This window comes from Protopterus annectens, chromosome 11.part0 (assembly GCF_019279795.1).
Source record: "Protopterus annectens isolate FY-2018-M chromosome 11.part0, PAN1.0, whole genome shotgun sequence".
Taxonomy (NCBI): domain Eukaryota; kingdom Metazoa; phylum Chordata; order Ceratodontiformes; family Protopteridae; genus Protopterus; species Protopterus annectens.
Genome location: NC_056745.1, coordinates 380,287,917 through 380,307,165, shown reverse-complemented (window position 1 = coordinate 380,307,165; position 19,249 = coordinate 380,287,917). Strand labels below are relative to the sequence as shown.

Genomic DNA, 19,249 nt, shown 5'->3' with positions numbered 1-19,249 from the left:
GGTGCCATAATCGACTCGCCGACTGACACAAGCATCCTCCAAATGGGTCTCACAGAGACGGATAACTTGTGCCAGAGCCATGGCCTAAAGCTAAATGCCAAAAAGTGCATAGTCATCCCCTTTGGGAAAAACAAAGTGCCCACAAATTACCACATAGGTGGTAATCCATTAAGTATGGAAGAAGTAATTAGGGATTTGGGGACCCAAGTAGATAGCAATCTCTCCTTTGACAATCACGTTGCCAAAGTGGTTAGAAAGACCTTCTATATAGCCCACCTTATCACGAAAGGGTTCACATATAGATCAAGAGAGGTCATTGTGCCCCTCTACTCATCACTCATCAGGCCCATAATTGAATACAATGCCCCATTTGGGATGTACCTTACCCGACACCTGCAGCAACTGGAAAGACCCCAAAAGTACCTCACCAAGAGGATCAAGGGACTCAAACAGATGCCCTACGCAGTTAGGCTAAAGAAACTCCAGCTCTACTCAGTTGCTTACCGCCTACTCAGAGGCGATCTGTGCCTGACGTATAAAGTCATGTCCAACCCAGAATTAATGGACATGCTCCACCTCAGGAAATCCAAATCCCTTACAGCTACATGCTCCAGGGACTTAAACCTCAGCACAGAAATAAATAGGACATGCTGGAGGGACAGATTCATATCCCAGAGGCTCCCCTCACTCTGGAACAAAATCCCAATCCATGTTAGGCAGAGTCCCTCAATGACCCTCTTCAAGAGAAATCTTGACGAGTGGATGGGAGATCGTAGGTTTACCCCTGGGATCTCTTCTGTGTCCCTACTAGACAGAGGCACAGTAAACTAACCTCAAAAGGGCTATCTTCTGTGACCTACTATACAGAAGCACAATCAACTAATCTAAAAGGGTGGAGAAAGCCAAACACACTCTGGCTAGGCTTATAAATGCCCTAGGGCAGATAGCCTAGTATCAACCTATGAACCTATTAAAAAAAAATCACCTGACTGCAATCTCTAGTCGAATCTCTGATGTTATATTAGGCACGTTTTGTGAAAGTATGCTTTGTAAAGAGAAGGAAATGAAGTGCGGAAGTTAAGTGACATATTTCTCTAAACGAGAGCAGTTATGTTTTTGCGGCACACCTGTTGAAAACCCCTGCTCTAATATATGAAGAAAAAACAGGAAATTCGCACTACGTGCTGCCTAGACAGAAGTCTCAGAGCAACCAAAGAACTAGTGAATCAATGCATATTGACCATTTACTTTGAAAGACAAAAAAAAGAACAAGAGAGGGCATGCAGTGTAGACGATCTTTAATGGCCAGGCTTCTCTATGTATATATGTATGTATGTATCATTGCACACTCACAGAAATGTCCAGTTGCTGAGAAATTCAAGGTGGGTATCTGCCTCCAGTTAGTATCTGTGACTGATGTAACATTCACCTTTGCAGTTCATGCATGTGCATGTAATTCTTAAAGCAATTATCTTTATGGTGACTATCACAGTGTTAAAACAGCACACGTCAGATCGCTCTAATTCTCTCAAGATCGCTTTCCCACACACACTGTCTCTTCTGCATTCATTCATGCACACTTTCTCTTCTGCATTCATACACACATTCACACACGTCAGATCGCTCACATACACTGTCTCTTCTGCATTCATACACACATTCATTCACACACACTTTCTTTTCTGCATTCATACACACATTCACACACGTCAGATCACTCTCACTCTTGATCGCTCACACACTTCTCTTCTGCATTCATACATTCACACAAACTTTCTCTTCTGCATTCATGCACACATTCACACACGTCCGATCGCTCTCATTCTCTCTTGATCACTCACACATACAGTCTCTTCTGCATTCATACACACATTCATTCACACACACTTTCTCTTCTGCATCCATACACACATTCACACATGGCACACGCAAGATCACTCGCACACACAGTCTCTACTGCATTCATACATACATTCACATACACACACACACACACACACACACACACACACACACACACACACACACGGTCTCTTCTACACTCATACACACATTCACTCAGACATGCAGACAGAAAAATACCAGACATACAAACATGCATGCTGTTACAAAGATAAGCCTCCAGATGCTCCCCATGCACCAGCTGCAGAAAGCCAAACAAGTAAGCTCTCAAATGTCCCACTTTAGCGCCACGAGGACCATACTGCCACTACACTGAGAAAGCGGTTGGGCATGACAGAAATAGTTATCTGTTCTGGTCCATACAGTTCAGGCAGCCAAGAAAGTAATCATATTTTACAGGCCATTTTATTTATTTTTTTTTACGGTTTCTCATATAATTGTGGTTTTCTGGCAAATCATGCTGGAATGAAGACAGGTAATAATCAGTGACATTTTAGTTTAAGACTTCATATCCTAGGGAAAACTTTTGCAACTACAACTATTTATTATATAAAATTTAAATAACAGGTTGAGAGGTAGATCAGTACTACTTGAATTTACCTCAGTGCAGTTTCTATTATCACAGTATTCTGCCCCTCGGTCCGATGATGTCTGGTCAAAAGATAATAGATGTTACAGTTAGTAGAGTACTCAGTAGTACAATTTCAGTGGTCACTACTCACAGTTTCACCCTATGGCTTGTGGTTACAACTATCCAGCTCTAACCAACATGCCTAATATGCAACACAGATGCGGTTGAAGGATGTCATTAAAAAAAATCACATGACTGAAATCTCCAATCGCATCTTTGATGTTATATTAGGCACGTTTGGTGAAAGTATGCTTTGTAAAGAGAAGAAACTGAAGTGCAGGAGTTAAGTGATGTATTTTTCTAAACGAGAGCAGTCATGTTTTTAAGGCACACCTCTTGACCTCTTGCAGCACACCTGTTGAAAACCCCTGCTCTAATATATGAAGAAAAAAAACAGGAAATTCACACTAAGTGCTGCCTAGACAGAAGTCTCAGAGCAAACAAAGAACTAGTGAATCAATGCATATTGACCATTTACTTTGAAAGACTAAAAAAGAACAAGAGAGGGCATGCAGTGTAGACTATCTTTAATGGCCAGGCTTCTCTATGTATGTATGCATATATCATTGCACACTCACAGAAATGTCCAGTTGCTGAGAAATTCAAGGTGGATATCTGCCTCCAGTTAGTATCTGTGACTGATGTAACATTCACCTTTGAAGTTCATGCATATGCATGTAATTCTTAAAGCAAGTATCTTTATGGTGAATATCACAGTGTTAAAACAGAAAAAAAAAACAAAACTTACAATTGTGTAAGACTTGGCTACCGTACTGCTGAAGCAGGCAGTGAACCGAAAGACTATATTATTTATGACTTGGGTTGACATCTTAGCAGAACTACTGACTTCCTTCTTACATGCCTCTGTCATGACCCCACATAACCCCTTCCATCTTCTTCCTGCTCCTATATACTACTACTACCTGCAATCTCCTTCATGTTGATAAGGCTCAAACAGCATACCACAATTTCTTAATTTAATTCAAACTTGTATAAAATTATTTCTCATTTGGTGGTTTGGTGTATGTAAATTATTTATGCTCACATTATTTTTTGTTTTGTTTTCCTCAAATTTGTAACCTGCAATATTTTGATTTTTGCTGTATTTTTTTCTCTTGTTTTTTACTTTCACTTTGTATATTACATCTGGAGCTTTTCTCTTCGGGTCTCCACTGAAAATGGGCATCAGCTCAGTTGGACCAACCCAGTTAACAGATGTGAAAATAAATAACAAATACACAAATAAGACTTGTATTTGAATATGCCACAAGAATGTACACCATACTCCATATATGCCGCAAGAATATACACCATACTCCATGCTACTGTAATGAATACTAAGTGGTGCAGCAGAGAGACTGTGGTTGGAGGAAAAAGAAACGTAATGCACAAAGAAATCCAGATATTTCAGTTGCACAGCTAGTAGCAGAGTTGGAAGACTACTTTGAATCATTTGCATTAAATTTCTAGCTCAGGCATTAGTACATTCACACATATATAATTGTTTCTTAAATTAACACATGGCAGTTACATGCCAGTATAATAAGCACATACACTGCAGCAACTGAGTACTTCCAAAGTCTGTCAGTCTCTCTTCACAATTCTTATGGCACAGATAAACTCGCTAAGGTAGTTGCTAACAACAGAAGCTAAGGAAGACAAAATGACCTCCACAGAAGAGACTCAGAGATACAGGCAACGGCTACTACATGAGAATGAAGCTACTTCTACTTGGAGATTCTGTGAGTGGAAAGGGGACGCTGAGAATTTGAGGGACAAAAAAATGTTCCTTGCCTAACACATGACAGAGCAGAAGAAGGAAAGCATTGCCAGGACTGAGAACAGCTGTAAGGAAAAAGTGAAGAGACCATTTCCATCTAAAGACAAGTGATCTGAGTGAAAAAGACATAGTAACAGTTCAGAAATCACTTTTAAGAAGAGCAAAGGAGTGACAGGTTACAATGCAAAATTTCTACGGTACTAGCTGTCCACTGTATAGATGAAGTTTAGGGTGATCAGCACCAGATGGTTCAACATGGCTAAGGAAATGCTGAAGAGTGTAAGAGTTTCTAGGCTCTATGGAGTGGGACTACCCTGGTGAAATACAGACAAGTGTGTGTCCTAATCTCTATTTCTCCTTGAAAGAACAATTCCCCTAAATGACATAATTAAATGCTCTACTGATAAGTATTTTTACATATATTTTTTCACTGGAATATCTTTAAGCATTTAAATCCACATACAATAAAGACAAGGATTCAGTATTCCAAAGTAGTGCCATGTCTTTACAGAACTTTATTTAAATGTTCACTTTTAATTTGCACCCAGAATTTTCTAAGTACTTTCTTCACCCTCCCCCTTCCTTCCTTTGTGAGACCCACCTCAGTTCTGTTCTATGCTTAATGGTCCCATGTTGAGGGGTTATATTTCCTGTTGTTTCCTATCCCTTTTCAATCATTTCATTTATTATTAAAGATCTTGATTCTTCCAGCCATATTTTTTTCACTGAAATATTTTTGTCTCCCATGCACAAGGTTCGATTCTGAGCTCCAGCCAAGGCCGGTTTGAAGTTTGCATGTTCTCCCTGTGTCTCTGCTGGGCTCCTCCCACCTGCTAAAACATGTTGAGTGTTTTCACCTCAAACTCACACAAAAATGGAATAGTGGGCAGCAGCACAGACTCTAACTGGTGCTTACAGAAGGGGAAGAGCTGTACAAGCCAACCTCTCTGGGCATCAGTTCTGGTGCACAGTACCCTCTGGACAGGATAACATGGTTCACAGACTGCATGCCATGTCAGGGCTAACCACTCGGCAATGTAAAATTGGATCTGTGTGGTTTGGTTATGTCGACTAATGTCTAGAAAAAAATAAAAACAAACAAATTAAGCCATTTTTGAAAATCAGACATAATCAAATTGTTTGACATATCTAATTTTCAGTATTTATTTTAAAAAATTATGTAGAATGTAATTTTAAAAGTTTAAGTAGATTTAGTATGTTGCTTAATGAATGACCAGGAAGTATTTTGATACAATGTATAAATTCTGGAGTATATATTTTTTAAGAACAAGTTTTTTGACAAATGTACTGTCTTTTTAAAAGTTTGGGCACCAAAAATTGTGGGTAGGTGCTTATGTAATTACAAACAGCATTTGCTACTATTTAACCTGTTTGGAGACGATGTTTAAACAACTCTGAAGATGCCTTTGGATTATTTGGCGAAAGTGCTTAGTTGTTTGAATTGCAAGTACTTTGGATTGCAATAAACGGTCAACTGCACTGGTTTCAGTAATTGTTTTTATTTTTTTCTAAATGTTTCTAGTCAGTCGACAACCAGTTACAGTATGTTGACTAATGTCACCTCAAAATGGGCATGTGTATTCGCCGGTGATAAAGGGTTGAGGACCTGGCCTACTCTGACCTATGCCAAGGATGCATGCTAATGGTAGGAGGGTTGTATGTGCCCCTTTTGGCCAGTTTGTGCCTGCCATAATGCCCAGCAGCCCTGGGTCAATAAGCTACTGATTGGTCAGTGTCCAGTTGCCCAGCTTAGGTTACCTGTGACAGCCCTGTTGAGTGAAAATTGGCTGTAAGACCAATCTACCTGCCAAACATGAACTAAGGATTGCTACATTCAATATAGGTTCACTGAGAGGATAGAGCTTGGAAGAAAATAGCATGATAGTAAGGAGGAGGATGGATATCCTATGTATCCAGACAACATGGACAAGCAGTTCAGCAAAGCCACTTGGCTTGAAACCCAGAGTCTACTATTCAAGAGGAGAACAGACTAAAATGGTGTTGGAACTGGGGTGAGGGAGAGGCTTCAGAAGATAGTGAGGGATGTCTAATTAGTGACAAACTCATGACAATCAGACTTCATTGCAAGGATAGTGCACTATTCATAATTTCTTCCTATGACCCACAGCAGGGTTGTGATAGCGAGGAAAAGAGTGCATTCAGACAGCAATTGCTGGACCTACTAGATAATGCAGGACAACATGAATTAATGTTGATAATGGGTGTACTGAATGTACATACCAGGACAGACAAAACAGGATATGAGGACTGCTTATGTCCATATGGGTGGGGCAAGACCAATAACAAAGGAGAAGCCATTAGCAAGGACAGATCAACAAAGTTACTGTACGTAGACAATGTGGCATTAGAGGCAGACTCTGAACAAGAACTTCAGCAAAAGAGAAGGAAATGTAAGGCAAAACTGAAGGCACGTGAGGTTGGGGTGGGTTTGGCATAATGGTTAAGGTGTTAATCTCCCAGGCACAATGTACACGGTTTGATTCTTACCCTTGGTCACTGTCTGGATATTGGCTAGGCATGTAACTGTCTGCAGACTGACTGCCTAGTGTTTACCTATGAACTTAGAAAACTGAGTACAGATAAGACAGTTGTAATGGCAGCAAATGGGAAAAATCAGAAGAAGCTGAAAAGTGGTGGAACAGGTTAACAGCTTTAAGTATCTGAGAGTGGTGGCTAAGGAGACATATTCTGAATGAGGAAGTCAAAGCTAGAATCATAGGGGCTCCAGGCAACTCGCACAGAATGCTGGGGTAGTTTATGACTGAAGAATAGCAAAGAAGCTGAAAAGTAAGGTGTACAAAACAGTGGTGCGATCAGTATTACCGTATGGTACAGAAACCTGGGCAGTGAAGGCAGACAAGCTGAGGACGCTAGAGATTATGGAGATAAAGTGCCTGAGATGGGTGAAAGGATCCATACTGTTGGACAGACGAAGACATGAGGACATCAGAGCAGAAAGACAGAGTAGCTCCAGTTGAGAACATATTACAGTGGTGCAGGCACATTTGCAGAAAGGCAGAAGACAATTTGGTGAAGAAAATTTGAGAGACAGGGAGAAGCAAGAGAAAATGAGGATGTCCTGCAAGAGAAAATGAGGATGTCCACCAAAGGCATCACTGGATTATGTGAGAAACCGCATGCAACAGTCAGACATAACTATCGAAGAAGGTAGGAGAGTAGTAATGAATACAGATGGAAACAGCTGACAAGATGCTGCAGTCCCATGTAGAAAATGGAAAAAAGTGGGGTTGATGCTGATAATGATCTTTATTCCTCCATCCTCCTGTCTGCATTCCTCACCTCTCCATAGTCCTTACCACTGCATCCTACTCTACATGAAATCTTTCACATCTTCTGTGGAATTCACACTCTTCATACTATCAATCTAACAATGACACTGCCCTTCTACTTTTTTGAAACCTTCTGCATTCTTCCATTCTGCAACAAATACCATCTCTAAACACTCCACACCCTACAGCAATAGTTTTGTTTTCCTAAAAAAACTTCATTTTTCCAGTTCCCTATCCGAACATGTATTGTAGTATAGCACCCATCAAAATCTTCTTAACAAGATTTATTTTGTCAGATCTCAATTACTTTTTCCCATAACTGTGTTAACTTCTTACAAGACCACATTAATGCAACATGTCTGCCTCATCTTTACCATGCCTCAGATTCCCAGTTTCAAGCTACTGCTCCCTGATAAAATCATAGAAGACTAAATAACATCTATAGAGTGAGTTGCCCTTCCTTTTTAGAATAAACAGTTTGAAATTTGCCCTTCTTCTTTACTTTTCTAATCTACTAGCTTACTTACAAGTTCCACTTTTCCACCTGATTTTTATAGTTCTCCTTTTTTTATCAAAAATGCCACTATTTCATTCTTTAACTGCAAAAAATAATTCTCACTTATACAGCAAATCACACTGTTGGCCCCTATTTAAGACAAGCTTACTGTTTCATGAGTGTGTGTGTGTGTGTGTGTGTGTGTGTGTGTGTGTGTGTGTGTGTGTGTGGATATATATGCACACACACACACACACACACACACACACACACACACACACACACACACATATATATATAGATATATATATATATATATATGGGTCTACTTCGTAACAACGAAAGACCAGAAGAAGGAAAGGCAGAACACTGAGACGAAAACAACGAAACCCCAGAACACTGAAAAACAACTAAGTTTATAAAACACAAATAACACACAAAAACACACACACAACTGCCCCACACTACTAAACAAAACACCCTACACTAATGATAGGCAGGGGGGCAAGCCCTCCTGCACCCCCACACCCCCCACTTTAATATTCTAACTCTAAGATCGCACAAACAGACACACAAGACAAACACACACCCACACAGTACAGTCCCTCGCACATACACATCACAGTCACAACACACACTTACACACAGCATTTCTCATCACAAATACACTCACACACACACACACACACTTACCTACAGCAGAACATGAAAAGCGCTAATTCAAACTCCCGTAACATCGGGATTTTGAATTTCGCGCTTTTCGGTGTTCTGCGATTTCGTTGTTTTCGTCTCGGCGTTCCAGATTTCGGTCTTCTGGTCTTTCGTCCAACTCAAGTAGAACCATATACACACACACACACATATATATATATATATATATATATATATATATATATATATATATATATATATATAATACACACACACACACACACACATATATATATATATATATATATATATATATATATAGATATATATATATTTATATACATGTACATGGTATAAAAAGCCAGAGAGAAGCCAGTAAGATAAACAACCGATTTATTGATTGAGCGCTTTCGTCTCACAATAGAAACTTCATCAGAATACCATTGTAACAAAAACCTCACCTTTTATACATTGTCTAAATCACATAAAATGACATCATTTCCTGTATACAAGAAATGAACTCATACATAAATACAAATAACTACTTAAAAATGCTACATAACATCACATATATAAAACACTTTCATATAAAATTCTGCTTTAAGTTTTAAAATAGAACTAATAGAAATTGCACTGTTAAGTCCTCGTGCCTCAGAGGCATTAGTTCTCATGTGCCATCTGAGCTCCTTCAGATCTAGATATTCATTCAGGGGTCCCCCTCTCTCACCAAAAGTGACTTGCTCAATGACAGTGAACCTGAAACTGTCTCCTGGATGTAAGCCAATATGTGCAGCTAGGGCATTTTTTGTTTCATTCCTACCAATGTCATAATAATGTTGGTAGATTCTAGTTCTCAGTGCATTGATGTTTTTTCCTATGTAAAAACATGGACACAGGGAGCACTTAGCTAGATATATAACTCCCTTACTACTGCAAGTGAACTTGTTTCGTATTATATATCCACCATAATTGGGTATATATACCTCCTTGCCTTCCAGGATATATTTGCATTGCATGCAAAATCCACATGTTACCATGCCCCCCGTCCTTACATTCGTCTTTCTATAGGTTTCCATCATATTTGTTATGCTGGTGTCTTTTTTAAAGACAATTTTAGGGAATGTTCCTACCAAATCAAGGTTTTCTGGGTTTGCACTGAATATATGCCAATTGTGTGCTAAAATCCTTTTAATATTGTAGAACTGATTGTTAAATCTAAATATACCTTTTTTTGTTGAAGTGTTTCCCTTCATTGTGTACAACCACTTCTTCAATACTCTGTGCTTTCCCTAACAGAGGAATAAAATGTCCATTCTCTCTCTTTGTTGTAACTTTCTTCAATATCCCATCCACAAATGTTTCTGGGTATCCTCTCTTTATCGGCATGCTTTTTAACATATTCAACTGATGTACAAATTCATCATGTTCTGATACCATTCTTGATATCCTAACCCCTTGCCCTTTTACTAGAGATTTTTTCTGTGACAGTGGATGGCAACTATCGAAGTGCAGGAGGGTATTGGAATATATGGGTTTTCTGAAAATATTGGACGCAAATTGTTTGATGTTCCTGTTTTTTTTGTAGTGTGATATCCAAGTAATGGGTGGTATCCCATGTAATAGTACTCGTGAGTTCCAGAAATTCGGTGCTCTGCTCTATAAATTCCAGGAAATTATGCTATACTCCCTCACTTCCTTTCCAGAAAACAATGATGTCGTCCAAGAAACGACCATAAAATGTCCAATAATCTGTAAATACACTTTTAAACACAATTTCCTTCTCCCAAATTGCCAAGACAATATTGGCGAATATGGGGGCACACGCTGTCCCCATTGCTACCCCCCCTGCACTGTTGAAAAAGTTAGCCTTCAAAAATAATAATGTTTGTATCTAAGACCAACTCCATCAAAGTCCTAATGGTGAGAATGCGTCCATGGCTAATATTAGAATGTTGGCAGAGGAAGCTATAAAACCACTCAATACCCATGTCGTGTGGAACAGCTGAAAATAAATCTCTTATATCAATGGTGGCGAAGATTAAATCATCATAGTATTTGTCATTGGTTATTTTACCTAAGCAGTCCCAAGAATCCTTTAAAATCCATGGTCTTTGAGTACATTTTTTAGCTGACTATCAATAAAGCTAGCCATAGGATATGTTTTTGAAGCTCTTGCATCCACTATAGGTCTAAGAGGGGGGTCCCGAAGGTCCTTGTGGATCTTCAGGACTCCAAAAATTGTGGGTATTTTTGGATGCTTTACCACCATATATGAATGTTCCTCAGGTGTAATCTCATGGTTCAGTGTTATAAGTACCCATTACTTGGACATCACACTACACAAAAACGGGAACATCAAACAATTTACGTCCAATATTTTCAGAAAACCCACATATTCCAACACCCTCCTGCACTTCAATACTTGCCATCCACTGTCACAGAAAAAATCCCTAGTAAAAGGGCAAGGGGTTAGGATAGCAAGAAATTTATCGGAACATGATGAATTTGTACATCAGTTGAATATATTAAAAACATGCTGATAAAGAGAGGATACCCAGAAACATTTGTGGATGGGATAATGAAGGAAGTTACAACAAAGAGAGAGAATGGACATTTTATTCCTCTGTTAGGGAAAGTACAGAGTAATGAAGAAGTGGTTGTACACAATGAAGGCAAACACTTCAACAAATCAGGTATATTTAGATTTAACAACCAGTTCTACAATATTAAAATGATTTTAACGCAAAATTGGCACATATTCAGTGTGAACCCAGAACACCTTGATTTGGTAGGAACATTCCCTAAAATTGTCTGTAAAAAAGACACCAGCATAAAAAATATGATGGAAACCTACAGAAAGACGAATGCAAGGACAGGGGGCATGGTAAAATGTGGATTTTGCATGCAATGCAAATATATCCTGGAAGGCAAGGAGGTATATATGCCCAATTATGGTGGATATATAATACGAAACAAGTTCACTTGCAGTAGTAAGGGAGTTATATATCTAGCTAAGTGCTCCCTGTGTCCATGTTTTTACATAGGAAAAAACATCAATGCATTGAGAACTAGAATCTATCAACAACAACCCTGAATGAATATCTAGAACTGAAGGAGCTCAGATGGCAAATGAGAACTAATGCCTCTGAGGCACCAGGACTTAACAGTGCAATTTCTATTAGTTCTATTTTAAAACTTAAAGCAGAATTTTATATGTAAGTGTTTTATACAGGATGATGTTATATACCAAATTTAAGTAGTTATTTGTATTTATGTATGAGTTCATTTCTTGTATATAGGAAGTGATGAAATTTTATGTGATTAAGACAATGTATAAAAGGTGGGGTTTTTGTTACAATGGTATTCTGATGAAGTTTCTATTGTGAGACGAAAGTGCTCAATCAATAAATCGGTTGTGGATCTTACTGGCTTCTATCTGGCTTTTTATATATGTACATGGGTTTACTTTTAAATTTCGAAATCCCAAAACGTCGAACCTCTAAATCCCAACGTTCAGATGTTCAAAGTTTTGGAATCTCTAATTTTATCAATGGAGATCGTCGTGCGGAATGGGAACGTTACCATTCTCTTCACTATAGTGAGATCTTGGAGTTGGTATATTTAAGTTGCGGGGGGTGTGGGAGTTGCAGGGGTCTTGCCCCCTGCAAAAACATGATGTATAATGTTTTCTTCTTTTAGGTGTTTTTTATTTTTCATTTCGAGATTCCAAGACCTCGAACTTCTGAACATCGGGATTTAGAGTTTCAAGGTTTTAGGATTTCGAAATTTTAAATTAGACCTATATATATATATATATATATATATATATATATATATATATATATATATGTGTGTGTGTGTGTAAATATACACATATGTAGGTGTGCATGTACCTTCTATTTATTTAGTCTTCCAATCTCTTTTTTGTATCACATTTATTCCTTTTTCTCCCATTGTTCTATTTTAATCACATTATTGCTCCTCCAAATGTATTCCATGCATCCAGGTGCCTTTCCCACCTTCTCTCAATGTTAACTTTCAGTAACTGTCTTAATCCACTTGCTCCAAATAACTCCACGATTTTTCCTCAGTTCTCTTTATTCTTTGAGACTACGTCTACTGAAAACGATGCAACTAGACCAAGGGAAAGTTTATCATACAAAAAGGGCTATTACAGTCCTCCACTCATCTCCTACCTAAAAAAATAAATAAATAAAATAAGATAGAGTGAACAGAGAAATGAGTACTAAACACTCTAAGGCTTAAAAACATTCACAAAAGCATATGAGAAACAGTACATCTATTTAAATAACATGTTAAGTAGATCTATGCCATAAACTCCAGATCTCTGGCAACCTCCTAGTCAGAAGGCCCTTGTGTTTCAGAATGTCAAACCTTCAGCAGATGATATAGGTACACAGAGACTTCACAAGCAATATCCAACAAGCTTACCCTTCCATACATGCACTCCAGTGTCAATGAAGAGAGAATGACTTAAGACACAGGCAAACCCCATTTATTACAGTTTGTTTGTGCTGCTCAATCAATGATTCAAGAAACTTGAGCTCTACCTGGTTTCTTGTTCTTTAGAACATCTTGCAGTGCACTGTTTTAGTTTGCCTTTTCTTTCTTTCTGCCAGAATGAATAAATCTTTGGCACTATTCTACAATAAACAGTGAGTGGCCAAATAAGCCATAAGTAGGACTTGCTGACTGAGAATAGACTAAAGATGGCACTTACCTTCAAGCTCTCCATAAGTCTTCTACTTCGTTTTCTGAGATCTTCAATTTCTTTTTCAGTTTCTTCTTTTTCTGTCTCTAACTTGCTGATAATTTTTTGCTTTTTCTGAATATCTTGTTTTAATGCCTCTGTCTCAGTGGTTGCTGAACTCTCTCTGGTTTTGATTGCTTTTAGATTCTCTTTAGCGGCTACTAGCTGTTCTGCTAAGTCATCAACTCGAGCCTAGAATAAAATTATGCATCTTTCATAAAGGCTGAATAAAAATTACAAAAGCAAGAAATACTATTCACCTATCACAAAACTTTTTGTGTGTACATAATGTGCAGTTCCCACCCATTTACCTTGTGCAAAGATGTAACTTAGCTGCTGAATACATGCAAGCATTCTGTTATAAAACTACAAGGCTGCAAAATATTCAACAGTACACAATGCCATCCCAAGGTTGGCTTAAATATATCTAAGCAGTTATCAGTTGTAATTCAGACATGAAACCTGTACTACATGATTTACATAGACAGACTATTCAGCCATATATTTCCATTAATAACTTCAAAACAAACAATTCATAATGTTCTATTCGGCAATGCAGTATGAAGAGCACCTACTTTTTTTTTCTAAATTCAAATCCAGTTTGACTACCCATCACCAGGAAAATGTGTGTATTTGTGCATGTGAGGATATTCTGCATTAGTTTCTTCATCAAACTATATGTCAAAAATTGCTACTTAATATCTGATTCTCTTAACTTTGTAGTTAGTAAGAATAAACTATGTATGTATGCACTGTCTTGCACTGCTCTGTCCCCTATGTGTAGTATTCTCCCAATCACTGCCATTATTCCTTTTTTTTGTCATTTTTCTTAATTATGTAACAAGGTTACAGCTGAAATATTAATTTCTCTAGTCTACCACCCTTACTCTGGATCTATAGCGAAGAAACAGCGGTATGTGACTGAGCTGAAATCTTACATTACCACAGGTAACACTTGTCTTAATTCTGGTTGGATTTTCCACTAAAATAAAATTTACAGATGTTTCATGCTGCTACTTTGGGAAATAGAAAGGGGGGAGAACTTGAAATTAAAAACAAATGCCTAAGGACTGTTGAGATGAAAATGGTACACATTCTTGCATAAACAGCTAAGAATGTACTAGAAAACTGTGCTGATGTCCATTATTTTCTTTACTGAAGTACTGCAGACTGATCTATTAGGGTTTCATATAACTACTATGACACAAATGTTTATTTTGCAGTGAAGACCAAAGACCAAACACAAGAAGCACATAAGAGCCCTTCAGAAGTAATACATGCTAAATTACTTACAGACAGAGCAAAAATAAGTTATACTTATTAAGAAGCGCAGATAAAACATACAGTACAATCAAAAGTATCACAGCATTAGGAAAACAAAGTCAGATGGAGGTTATGGTTTTATTACACAATAAAAGTTAATTATAATTCCAAAATTTGCACTCTGGTTGTTCTGCCCAGTCAGCATGCCCCTAGTAAATCCAACATCCCTCAATGAAAGAAGTTCAGCTACAAGAATGGCCTCCACTCGACTAATGGAGACTACACTACAATTTAAAACAAAAAGGCACTAACCATTAATGTCTCTGGAAACTAACTTCTTTTTCTGTTAAAAATGTTTATATTTAAGAGCTGCACAGCTTTTAAATAAAAGAGCTTTTAACAGAGAAAGAAGCAGCTGTAATATTTAATAGCCAGTAGCTGTGCCAGAAAAATGTTACAACTACTGGCTACAACACATCATACATTAAGGGAAAAAAACAGAAACTGAAAGCCAAAAATTAGCTGTCAGTATACTTACACACACACACACACACACACACACACACACACACACACACACACACACACACACACACACACACACACTGACCACCTGCACATCATTCAGCTCCCCCACAACAGAAACACTGCAGAGAAACACTAAAGTGCTGCTATACAAAGGCATTATTTAAGAAAGTTATGCAATTTAATTCTTAAATAATCTCATTGTATAACATCAATCACCTAATCCTGGATGTATATTTCACACGATTTACCCATGGTTGGCTTTGTCTGATCACTCAGGCTTTGCCCTAGGTAAATCATGTAAAACATATATCCAGTTGTGGGTTATTGCTGAAATAACCGGTTCAAAATTAATGTCCTTCATTGGTAACTTTTATCATACCAACCATCTCCAAATTATCATGCTTGATGATCAATGACAAGAGAGAATTATTCCATATAAAACTTATGCTGAAAATCTTTACAGTGTGTGGTACTGTTCTTATAATACAATGTACCTCTTTACTTTTAATTAGGCTAATCCCATATCCTCAAAGAGATTAATAATAGATAAGAAAAATAATGGAAAGTTACTAGTTGGTATAATGCGGCCCTGGACAGGAATATCTGACTGGTACAAATAACAATTTTGCATTTATTAAAAACTAAACAGAACTTCTTTAAACTGAGAGCATGTAAGTCACATTTTATCCTAGCCTTCCTGTTAGAAATAAGTCCACAAAATGACACAAATGGTACTAACATCAAATTAGTTGCATGCAGTATAAACATGCCACACATGAAGTCAGGGGAAAAAAACAAGCCTTTGAAAACATTTCTACCCAACTGGAACTGCAGACTAGAAAATGGAATAGTAACTAGAGATCTTTTCTTGCCGCGGAGACCGCCAAATACATAAGGATACCACACAAAATCCTTTGAAAATAAGACAAAAGTAATAATTTTGTGGTAATGTCACCAGACAACGAAGACTGTTGTATTTCTATGTCATTTTATCAGTCCCTTCTCTTTATCCAAGACAGATTTAAAATTAAAAGTTTAGCATTTAAACTTGCTTTGCATTCTCCAGAAATACTTCCTCTGACAGTTCTGTTTTCAAGTATTAACCAGTCAGTATGACAGATATTGTATTTGATTGTTGCTATATAATGGCTCATCACCAGGATTTGTCTTGACAAAAGCAGAAATAATATTAGCTCTTTGCGTAATGCCAGCAACAGTATATTGTGCTAGCCTACAGTTACTAGAAGCACAGCTGAATTATGTCATTTTTATAAATATAATGACAGGTAGATAAAATAAGCTCTAAAAATAAGTTCTAAAACTAATAACATCTACAGTATCAACTGCTGAATGTCATCTGGAATAAATGTGTCTAAAAAGTCCTCCTAAAGAATCATAGACCACCGGAGTAATCTTTAATCTAGTAAGGCAGTGAGTTCCATACATATGGGACTCAGAATACAAACTGACATTTTCAAAGACACTCCAAGCAAAACTCAAGAACAAAGAAATAAATAAAAAGGTATCAAACTATAAACTAAGACATACAGTATGAGGAAATAAGAAAAAAAAACACTCCAACAGAAGTCCAAAGAAAATCTGGTTTAATAAAACATTCAGTAGCTTTGTCTTGCATGTATTTCAGAGACTTCTTTAGAATGCAAAATATTAACACATACCCATCAAATATAAAATTATATAAACACAACATCAAACAATTGTCTAATTACATTTAAAAAAAAAATAAAATTTATGACAAAAGCTCCATCAATTTTAAAGCAACCCTAACATTAATAATTTTACTACAATCAGATGTATTTGCCTTTAATAGAATATCCCACTCTACTTTGCTACATTATGATAGTTTTTGCACTCTTCATATTGAAATCATATATGTGCACTATCCATTTTTCAACTATATTTCGACAATTAATTTCCACATATTATGAAAGTTACTACATGTATAATTGAAGAAATATATACAACAAATGCAGTCTTATGCATCTGCTATTAGTATTACACGTCATGAATATTATCTGCATTGTTTGCTAACTGGCTACTTCGTTGTAACAGAGTTACAGGATACAGCATCTCAAAAGTTAATTGTAAGTAAGGACAAAGCTCTCCAAAAGGAGGCAGTCAGCCAGAACATCACAATATTCTGCTAAGCAGTTCACCTCAGCTTTGTTTCTATAACCCTCTACTAAACTACATCAGCATCCTTCAGTGCCCAAAATGTTTTATGCAACCAATCAAAACCAAGACATAGCCAGGTCAATATAAGCTCTGGCTCTTGTTCTTAAACTCTTAGTATGTTTATATGCTAGGCAAGCCTTACACATAGGGTAACTAGGCAGCTATCCAGGGCACCATGCTTCTAGGAATGCTCTGTTTATGATTTATTGATTTTTTACAGCAATCTAATATATTGTTTAGTTACCCTAATAATTAAATAAATAATGTGCCTCCTTTTAAAACAAACATGCTTATGATGTGACGTGTGCCCTGGGGGATGGGGGTGCTTTACTTGACTAGATCATTCAAGTTAAGTCACATCAGGTTAGAAATGAATGTTGTGATATCACATATAAAGAGACTTCACACAGCATTCAAATGCAGGCACAAAATTGTGGCATTTATTTAGGAGCTTTGTTTGCATCAATGTGATGCATTTTTTTAACAATAATGACACTTTACTGCTTGGCTGAACTGATTGACTGTATTCTTCAGGAATTTACCAGAACATCAAATATGTACAAGGGACTGCTCCAAAGTATGAGACAAAATCAGGGACGTTCTGTAGAATTTTGGACAACTGAAAGGCATAGTGTGATGTGAACAGAGAAGTATTATTTCTATTTTTTTGTTTTTTGCAATGATGCTGGCAGTTATCACTCAGATATAGTCGTTCACTCAGTTTAAGCTGTCACTATCAACCTTTGCATGACTAGTGTGCTTTTATAAGAGGTAAGATGGACTACTTGACCTAATATGTATGCAAAACATGGGTACAGCTACTGGGGGTATCTGTGAAGGAAAATGACTGGCTGCTGCAGTTCTTTGATTATTATTCTGATTTTGCTGGCCTAATGCAATTTCTATGAGGCAAAGCGGAATATTTTAATGTGTGGCAACTGCTTGTTTGGAACAAAGTTGAAATGCATTACATGACCATACTCAATCCAATGCCTAAAATGTACAAATAAGTGGTTGTAACTACTTGGTGAAGGATTGCCTGGATGAACATAACTAAGCCTCTTGTCATCTGCACAGTTCAAACAGTCATCTGCAAAAAAAAAAAAAAAAAAAACTTCAGAGCTTCTGAGGTGAGCTGGGGGCCTCCATTCTCCAAGGCTTTAAAAGTGCATTTTGGCACAGAATTAGTAGTGGCCTCTGTCTTTAACCCCACTTAGTCTAAAAAACAGTACTGCTAAGAAGTACACACAGAAGGCTGTTGTAGCTTATGTGGGGAGCTGGGAAGGATGTCATTATTTCTTTAACTTTCCTCCCAAACCTCAGAGGTCACTATCTTGTGTTGGACTGGAGACATTGTAGTCATTATTTTTTTAACTTTCCTCTCATACTTCAAAGGGGTACACAGATGGTCATTAAACTTGTACAGAAGCAGTGTTTTATGACAGCAGCAAATTGAAATATATGACTGTGGTGATTTATGCCTTCATTCTCATCCCAATTTAACACCAGAGGGGGATACAGAGAAAATGGCTATCTTTTTTTTTGTGGTGAGAGGCAGATATGATTTATGTACCATCACAAGCATTTGTCTTTTCTGTTTATTGTGTACTTGGTCAACTTTGCGCATTAAGCCACAGAAACAACTTATTTCTTCTTGAAATAAAAGGCTAATATTGAATTTATTTCCTCATGCATGACT

At 37.4% G+C, this 19,249-nt stretch overlaps 1 protein-coding gene across 1 annotated transcript in view; it reads right to left on the bottom strand.

Moving 5' to 3' along the window:
• Positions 1-19,249, bottom strand: part of CEP290 (centrosomal protein 290) — a 3,346,332-nt gene that overhangs the window by 619,389 nt on the left and 2,707,694 nt on the right. Inside the window, exon 39 of the mRNA XM_044087863.1 lies at positions 13,534-13,755. Coding sequence (XP_043943798.1) covers positions 13,534-13,755 — 222 coding nt within the window. The remainder of the gene's footprint in view (positions 1-13,533; positions 13,756-19,249) is intronic.